A 9,746-nucleotide genomic window follows, 5' to 3' on the forward strand; every position below is an offset into this window, starting at 1 on the left:
TAATTTGACTAAAGCTGTAGGAACCCTGTGTTACTTTCGAACAATTTTCTTCACATTCAACTTGATTTAACACATATGCATAGCTTGTTTTAATGAAGCTATAAAACATTTAGGTCATAGACACGTTGCTGGGGTGTGTTCTGTTCGTTTTGACGGGAGAGCCTTGATCAGACGAGCAAGGGGGGCCAACTCTGTAGACCAGCCTCCTGCCTCCTTCTCTGGCACCAGATAACCCTGGGAGAGCCAGACTAGCTGTTGGGAGATACGGCAGAGTGAGCACTGCCATGGCCAGGTGGAGCGTGAGGCGCTGCTCTGTCACATTGTCGTGGATCGAGGATCTGACGGCGTTGGGCGTTCGCCACAGCAGCAGCAGCAGCAGCAGCATGCCGATGGTCCGACACACGTACTCGGAGAGCAGCAGCATCGCCAGGCCCTTCAACCAGATCCCTGGCCTGTGGAAGAACAGTGTGGCCAACCTCTACAACTTCTGGAAACTGGACGGCTTCAGGAACCTCCACCGCATCATGCTGCAGAACTTCAACACTTTCGGACCCATTTACAGGCAAGGCGGTGTGATGATTCCGTATAAAAATGACCACAAATGGGTGTGTAAAGCAAAGTCAGACAAAACAGAGATAACTGAATGACGTAATGAGGATAAAGCTGTTATTTTTCTGCTGACGGAAAAAAGATTTTGCAAGGTCACCTTTTACACTACGCAGTCACTGGTTCTACTTTGACCTCTTTCATTGTGTTGACAGAGAAAAGATTGGTTACTATGAAAGTGTGAACATTATCAACCCTGAGGATGCTGCTATTCTGTTCAAGGCCGAGGGCCACTACCCTAAAAGGCTCAAAGTTGAAGCCTGGACAGCGTACAGAGACTACAGGAATCGCAAATATGGTGTTTTGCTCAAGTATGTATACGACTAGACCACGTGTCAAACTCATGGCTCAGTATATAATTCTAATGACAGAGAAAACATGAATCATTGTGTACATCAGTGTTTTTAAAATGGGGGTACTGGTACACGATGGCACTACAGGGGGTACTTGAGAGAAAGAGAGGAACATTAACAAAAGAAAGGATTAAAAATATGGGGTTTTATAATGTTTATTTTTAGTTAAAAATGATAATCATACTAAATATTACCAGCAATTCACAAAATGACAACAGAAACGCACAAAAGAGAAAAATACTTAACAGCAACAATAAAATCAGCGAAAAATACACAAGATCACTACAAAATACACAAAAATGTCAGAAACATACAAAACACCAAAAACACAGAAAAAAAAAAAATAATAATACCAACACACAAAAACGACAACAAAATAAGAAAAAAATATACTGAATAATAAAATGAACAGAAAAACAACAACAAAATACACAAAATGATGGTAAAAATGATCTTGATTAGAACCTGAACTGAAAATACATGAGTCAGTCTTGGTTCCACACCATACAGCAAATGACCGTAAATGATAAAAAAAAACGATAGGAATAAATCTAAATACGTTTATTTCCACTTATTTACAAAATGAGATTCTTTAAAATGTGTGTTATCACTTATTTATTCCATCATTATGCTCTAAAATTAGATTGGGGGAACTTGGATTCTAAAGTTAGAGAAAGGGGGTACTTGAGCCAAAAAACTTTGAGAACCACTGGTGTAAATAAATTAAATTCCACAATATTTGCAGATGCTCACAGTTTTCCTGGTGCTTATATCACGATTGCAGACGGTCATTTTTAATATTAAACATTTCTAAAAACTCAAAATTCTTACAAAATCCTCAAATGTTCCTCAAGTTATTGCATCACATTTCCCTTGATTAAAAAAAGTATTTAAAGTGAAGATCCTGTTGGACTGATATCTATCACTTATTGCTCAGATATGGTCAGTTTCTTACATATTTAGTATTTCATCAATACGTAACTGTGGCAGTGGTGATTTAGTGCCTCATGAATAGATTTATTTCAATAGTTTTTATCATTTCTGGTCATCTCACGCCTGGGGTGGGACCAAGACTGACTCTTTAATTGTTCATTTTCCACTCTTTCAAGTAACTCTCGGGGTACATGTACCCCCATTTGAGAAACACTGAACTTATAGCACAATAATGTTGAAATTACTCATTTTCCCACACAAAATCTGTGGCCCACTTTAGATCAAACTGCTCTGTATTTGGTCCCTGAACCAAAATGAGTTTGACACCCCTGGACTAAAGTTGATTTCCAGAAGAGTTTCACGTTAGCAAATGATTTTCATCCACAGGGAAGGAGAGGACTGGAGGTCAAACCGTGTGATTCTGAACAAGGAGGTGATTTCTCTGAAGGTTTTGGAAAACTTTGTGCCTTTGCTTGATGAGGTGGGACAGGATTTTGTGACCAGGGTTCACAAAAAGATCAACCGCAGTGGTCAGAACAAATGGACCACTGACCTGTCCCAGGAACTCTTTAAGTATGCACTGGAATGTAAGATGGACTCCTATACTACTTTATTTCCTTCTGTGATTCACGCACTGTTTGACAGTGTTGAGAAAATTACTCTGAAATTTCAATACATTTTATCGTTACAGGCATAAAAACATACCATTACCATCTCCAAAATGTAAATTACATTACTTTAAGTTACTTTTCACTAATTGCACATTCAGGTTTGGGGTCAATTAGATTTTTCAGCTACAATTACGTTTTTAATAACCCATGTTTAATTACAATTATAGTGACCAACATTTTTTCCAATTACAATTAATTTTTATCCTCAGAAAGTCAATTACGTTAGCTTCTAGTAAATTTCAATTACAAATAATCACAATTACTGAGCCTGAAATAAAAAATATATAATAAAAGTTAACCTTCCTCTTGTTTTAGCTTTCTGTTAGCATTTCTAATGCTAACGGGTCATAAATCAGCTGTAAAATACACTACAAACAAATATCTATCATTAATTTCTTTCCTATCTATGGGTTACATTGTTAGGCTTTCTAATCAATAAAAATATAGGTTTTAATATTTATGGTGTGGGCGTCTGAGCCTTTTTTGTGTCATAGCCCTAGATTTCAATTTTTTTAAAGTGGTAAAATGTGGCAAAGCTTGACATGAAACATATTTTAATAATTGTTAACTACATATGTGTAGAACTGTACACATAGAATTGTAACATGGTTCCCCAGTTTTGCGTTAAATTATAAATCCGACCCTTTAAAGTAGTGGTTCTCAACTGGTCTCATCCTGCGACCCACTTTTTTTTTTCTTTTTTTTTTTTTTTTACGAATTCAGCCAACCAAATTTGATCCTATTAATCCATGTAATCTTTTTTTTTTTTTTTTTAAACATAAATCGATATATTTGCCCATGCAACAAGCATTTCACAGCAGGCCTGTCAAAAGAAAAGTTTCTTTCAAAATAAAAGACAAGTCCAACCCAACATGAGAGACATTATGTATTTATTTTTGACCAGCTGTTCGCGACCCACCCAGTACAGGTCCGCGACCCACCAGTTGAGAATCCCTGCTTTAAAGCTCCCAATTCGGCCCTCAGGAGAAAGTAAAAAACGATGGCAAAAACATGACTCATTCTGTAAATCACCAACTAATTCAGTTGTAGATATCTCACCACCTCCAAACACACAATTTCAATGAAACTGCACATATTTTGCAGGGCTCACAGTTTTTTCACGCTGATATCTCAAGATGGTCATTTTTTTTTTACTTCCAATTGTTGTAAGTACTCAATTTTTCCAGTCATACAATTTTCCTCAAATTATATCTCAAAATGTCCCCAAATTAAACAAAAATTGGTCACAAAATCAAGGAAATTTAAGATCCTGCTTGGATATTGTTGGTGACTTACATACTTTAAATACTTTGTTAAGGTGGAAGTGTAAACTAGGGCACAAGAATGATATAAATCCATCAAACTGATTTTCATGCTGTTCTGAGAAGTAGTGGAAGTAGCAATTCCTAAAACAAATATTTTAAAATAAGGTATATATATATATATATATATAGGTGATATTGTAATTTTTTATATCATCAAAATAGAAAACTCGATACAGTATATCTTGAATCTTGATATATCGCCCAGCCCTAATATTACAGTAACTTGTTACATTTATTATGTGTTACTCCCAACACTAGGGGTGAGTATTGGCAAGGATGTTGCAATACGATACGTATCGCGATCCGTGGGTCACGATACGGTATTATCACAATATTCTACCCAGTTAATATCAAAATTAAAGTAGAGATGAAAAATGAAGTTGCTGTATATGTTCATCAGAAGGTATTGATCATTCAGAGGACAAATTCAGTCAAAACTATTTGCTTCAAAACATCCTATTTATTATTTATTATTAGTGTTTTTGCACATTTTCACTGAAAAAAAGAAAATGCAGTGTTACACACTGCCGTCATAAAATAAAGTACAACAAGTTCCTTTTCACTGAAACTACTGTGTCGTACTGTGAAGTCTCAAGTAACCATGACAACATAATGACAGCATTGTAACAACTGTAAGTAAGAACATTAAGGATAAATCACCCTGAGTTACTGATAATGCACAAAAATAATGTAACCTATTGTATCAGTTTAAGCACTGATCTGAACAGATTCAAAGCATTGGAACCACCACTGAAATATTGCACAAATACACAAAAATATTGATTACATTTCCAAATAAATAAAATAAATGAAAATATTTTTTAAATAAAAAAATTCATTTTAAAATCGGCACCCAAATAAAAAATAAAAAATCGCGATATATCGTAAAATCGATTTTTTTTTTTTTTTTTTTTTTTTTTTCTCACACCCCTACCCAACTCTGCTGTTTGACTGTATGATTTGGACTTGTTTTCACACAGCGGTGAGCTCAGTGCTGTACGGGGAGCGACTGGGTTTGATGCTGGACTACATCGACCCGGACGCTCAGCATTTCATTGACTGCATCACCCGCATGTTCAAGACTACGTCCCCCATGCTCTACATCCCCCCGTCTCTGCTGAAGCTGATGGGGGCCAAGGTGTGGAGGGACCATGTGGAAGCTTGGGACGGGATCTTTAACCACGGTAGGACACACGCGTCACTAGAAGTTTGACACGTTTTAAACAGCAGTGAGGTTTTCATTTGGAACCCTTTGGTGCGTCAGCGGACGGATGCATCCAGAACATCTACAGGCAGCTGCGTCAGGAGACCAGTTCTCCTAAGAAGTACCCAGGAGTCCTGGCCAGTCTGCTCATGCTGGACAAACTGTCCATTGAAGACATCAAAGCCAGTGTGACTGAGCTGATGGCTGGAGGAGTCGATACAGTAAGAAAACGACTCTAATTCATCCTTTTTAAAAAAAAAAAAAAAAAAAAAAACACTATTCACTTGACTTATTTTTACTATTGTTTTTCAAGACTTCTTTAAAATATTTGACCAAATTTCCAAGACTTAGTTCTGAACCGCTAAGATCTATTCTACCAAAAATGAGCTTGCCTTTCCAGTGTACTAGTGTAACAGACGGGGCAATACTTATCTGCAAATTTTATACAGACTTGTAAAAAAAAACATTTGAATTGTGCACAACGTAGGCTATAGGGACCATACCAACTCATTGTTCTTAAAATCTGCCACTCTATAACTTGACAACTTGACAAAAATGAAATATTTGTTATTAATATACAGTATAAGGCCAGAAATAACCAACTTCCAGTAAACATTCAACAAAAGTTTGCTAACAGAGAGCAGAGAGCAGAGATACTGCCTAAGGGGATCATTTAATCTGAAGGTACAGTACGCTCGTACTACCCTTAAAAGTCAATGTTTCATACAAAAAGGTGTCAACATATGGAACAGTTTAAATTCAAACCTGAACAGTGATATTAAAACCTGCAGATATTCAAAATACATAAGAAGTGTTTTGGAGAAATAAGCAAAAAACACTGGACCATAGCTCTTTTTCAACCCCGTAATTTATGGAATTAACACAAATGCTATATCATAAACACCATTATAATGTACGTATGTATCAATGTGTGTAGTTTGTGATCATTCTGTGTGATGTAAAAATTATGAATGTGAATTGCTCAAATAAACTAACCGAGCAGAGGTCTGACAGTTGGTAGCAAAAATATGATGCTATCATACAGCTTCGTACAATGGCGCAATTGTCTTTGACAAACATTTTGAAATATTTTTTAAAGAACCAGCTATTGAATGAAACAAAAACTAAGTCCTACCATGTTTAATTATAAGATTATAAGGTTACAATTTCAATTAGGAGACACTTCAATCCGAAGTGATGTACGTACAACACAAGGTATTAGGATTAAGGGAAGTGCTTAACGTCCCATAGTAATAGCAAAGGTTGGATTTTAAACATGAAAATAAAAAAAAGCTGTATTTCCAAAACTTTTCCAAAACAATTAAATTATTCCATGACTGGAAAGTCGTTTTTTAAATTCCATAACTTTTCCAGGAATTTCATTCTGAGAATATCCTAGAGATTTGTTGACCTAAAATCTGAGTAAAGGTAGAGTACAGCTGGACTAAAACTGAAAACATTCTAATAAATAGTACTAATAGTAATAAAAAGTACCACAAAATGTTAAATTAAAGACAAAAACTAACAATCTAATTTAATACATTGCAAGAATCCTCAAAATGTAATAAAATTCACTCTTTTTGCCAATACTTCACAGACTTTTAATAAAGACTTCTAATCATCACTTACAGCAACAAAAATGGCTCGGACGCAACAATTAAATAATTAGATACTTTAAATAAAGTGAGAAAAGCTTGTTGCAACATGAGGAAGCAGGTAAATGTGCAGAGTACAGACTAAAGTTAGTGTACTTAGTAGGGAAATAGACGTAACAGCTCTGGGAGGTCCAGCTATTTGTTTATTGGATCCCCATTAGCCCCATTAATCTTCCTGGGGTCCATAAAAAAGATTCTAGTACATATAAGAACAGAAAAATTAAAGACAGTTAAAGAGATACAGAAACATTACATAAAATGGTACACCAAGACACATTTTCATTACACCAATAAATACATACGTATGATAAATATATAAAATGATTTTAAAGATTTTTTTAAATATGCGTAAAGTTCACACGCTCGTCCTCAGTTTTCCAATCTGCAGATTATGTCATGAACCTGCACATATTTATTTTATTATTATTAATATTATTATAAATGTTTATTTTTTTATTATTAGTTTTTAATTTAACAAAAAATATATATATAATTTTAAAAATATTTTTAAATTATTGACCCATGCACATATTTCTGTTTGCGTTCAGACTTCTATAACGCTGCTGTGGACGTTGTACGAGTTAGCGCGGCACCCAAACCTCCAGGAGGAGCTGAGGGGTGAAGTCGCTGCAGCTCGGGCTGAAAGTGGAGGAGACCTGATGGAGATGCTGAGAAGGATCCCTCGGGTTAAAGGTGCCTTGAAGGAAACACTGAGGTGACAACAAGACGTTCTACCAAGAGTATTTAAAAAAATCTATATATATATATATATATATATAACAATATTCTGTACGCTTTTTGAAATTCTATTGAACTTTCTCTAGAAATTTGATTAATTACGATTGATTAAAGGTCCAGCATTATGCTATTTTTCACTCGTCTCCATTTGTTCTAACAACCACAACAACATAGTATTTGAGGTTTATTTTCCCAAACTCGCCTGTTTTCTGGAGTTACAGCCTCTAAAAAGTCACTTTCAAAGCGCTCCTAAAAACAGGCCCTTTTTGGGGCCTTCATGCATATGCATGAGTGGAAGTAAACACACACTCCACAAACACACACACACACACAGGATTACTATTGCAACAACACATCATCAGTAGGGTAAAACGTCTCACGACGGTCTAATCCCAGCTCACACTCCACACACACACACACACACACACATCATCAGCAGCAGTAAATCATTAACAGTCTTCCTTCACCTCTTCAGACCACAGAAATAGTCCATTTAAGACAATAGTCCATTATTTTGTCCAACCGCTGCGTCGCATTGGGTCACAACACGCCAGATCATCCCATAAAAGCGATACAAGGCGGTATAACCGCTACTAAAAATGGAACCGATTGTAGCCGCTTGCTCTGCGCCGCAGAGAACTCTCAACTGTCAGCTGTTTTAAACACTCAAATGAGCTACTACGTTGCTTTTTTGTCCTCCTCACCTTCTCTGACCACAGAAATAGTTGAGACGATAGTCCACTGTTTTGTCCAAGTGCTGCGTCACATTGGGTCACAACACGTCAGATCATCCCAGAAAGGTGATACAAGGCAGTATAACGGCTACTAAAAGTGAAAGTGTTGTGAGCGCTCTTAGGTTTATCTATATACTGGATTATCTATATACTGAACATAAAGATATTAATTGTGATATTAGCTGTAATATCAACCTGCCTTCGCTATGTTTATTTTACCTGTGAGGTAGTTTGAGAGGGAGGAGCTCACATTAGGATAGTAGGAGCCAGGATTGTCAGGAGGAGGCGTTTCCCCCTTATGGCGTCATAAGTGGGCAAAAATCGAACTCGGTCGTTTGGAGCTAACTGTTTACAAAATGTGGAATAACAAGGGAGGGAGGAAACAGAACTTTTTTCAACTTCTGTCCTCTGAATGAGGCTAAAGGAATGTATATCACTGTAGCAAAACCATCATAAAGTGTTTTTTGTTCATTATACTGCCCCTTTAAAATAAATCTTTTTTTCATGATTCCACCTTTCCCAGGTTACATCCAGTTGCTGTGAGCCTGCAAAGATACATAGCAGAGGATATAATCATCCAGAACTACCACATCCCTGCTGGTGTAGGTTTTCTTTTCATTTCTTTTTACGTCCACATGACTTTGCCTTTGATGTGTTTCTTTCCTCTGCGTTTGTGTTCAGACTCTGGTCCAGTTAGGCCTGTATGCGATGGGAAGAGACCCAAAAGTGTTTTTCCGTCCTGAGCAGTACCTGCCGTCTCGCTGGCTGAGGACAGAAACTCACTACTTCAGAAGCCTCGGCTTTGGCTTTGGCCCTCGTCAGTGTTTAGGGCGGAGGATAGCCGAGGCAGAGATGCAAATATTCCTCATCCATGTGAGACCCACAGGATGTCCTTAGATCTTTAACTCGTAGTGTGGCGGACAGAGACCTAACAGTGTTTTCTTTGACTCGTGCAGATGCTTGAGAACTTCCGAGTGGAGAAACAACGCCACGTGGAGGTGAAAAGCACCTTCGAGCTCATTCTGCTGCCTGACAAACCCATCATCCTAACTCTGAAACCTCTGCAGGCCAGTGGGTAGGACTAACCAGGACATTAGGCATTAGGAACAAACGTGTGTTTCGAACAATTACCTCAGTAATTCTGTGACTAAAGATAAATTATAGTTATGTGTACTGTACTTTTATTAGCGTGAAGTTTAATTATTGATAAAATATATTTGTTTTGCTTTATTAAAAATGACAGAACATGCACTCGGCAAAGAGAGTTTGACAATCCACGTCTTTAAAAAACTTATAATAAACAAAATATACAAACTGATGCTGAGGTGATGTATTCTTATATGTGTGTCTATTCGATGGATTTGGTCGTCTTTTTACATAGTTCTGTTCTTTGGTTTCTGTATTTATATTGAGAAACTATAATATAATATTACACGCGACTGTAATGATTACAGGCGACTGTGGCTCAGCAGTAGAGTGGATCGTCCAATAACCAAAGGTTTGGGGGTTCAAATCCCACTCTATCCA

General features: G+C 36.9%; 1 protein-coding gene across 2 annotated transcripts; it reads left to right on the top strand.

Moving 5' to 3' along the window:
- The first annotated feature begins 238 nt into the window (after window positions 1–238).
- Window positions 239–9,515, top strand: cyp11a1.2 (cytochrome P450 family 11 subfamily A member 1, tandem duplicate 2). Of its 2 annotated transcripts, XM_028449630.1 has the most exons (9): window positions 239–562; window positions 762–917; window positions 2,280–2,479; window positions 4,869–5,072; window positions 5,153–5,313; window positions 7,296–7,462; window positions 8,743–8,821; window positions 8,901–9,092; window positions 9,176–9,515. In XM_028449630.1, the coding sequence occupies exons 1-9, from the start codon at window positions 285–287 to the stop codon at window positions 9,296–9,298; spliced, it is 1,560 nt and encodes a 519-aa protein (XP_028305431.1). In that variant the 5' UTR covers window positions 239–284; the 3' UTR covers window positions 9,299–9,515. The 2 variants fall into 2 exon arrangements, with proteins under 2 accessions (XP_028305431.1, XP_028305430.1); XM_028449629.1 differs by lacking the exon at window positions 239–562 and having other exon boundaries at window positions 816–917; window positions 2,285–2,479.
- The last annotated feature ends 231 nt before the right edge of the window (window positions 9,516–9,746 follow it).

This window comes from Gouania willdenowi, chromosome 6, assembly GCF_900634775.1.
Source record: "Gouania willdenowi chromosome 6, fGouWil2.1, whole genome shotgun sequence".
Classification (NCBI taxonomy): Eukaryota; Metazoa; Chordata; class Actinopteri; order Blenniiformes; family Gobiesocidae; genus Gouania; species Gouania willdenowi.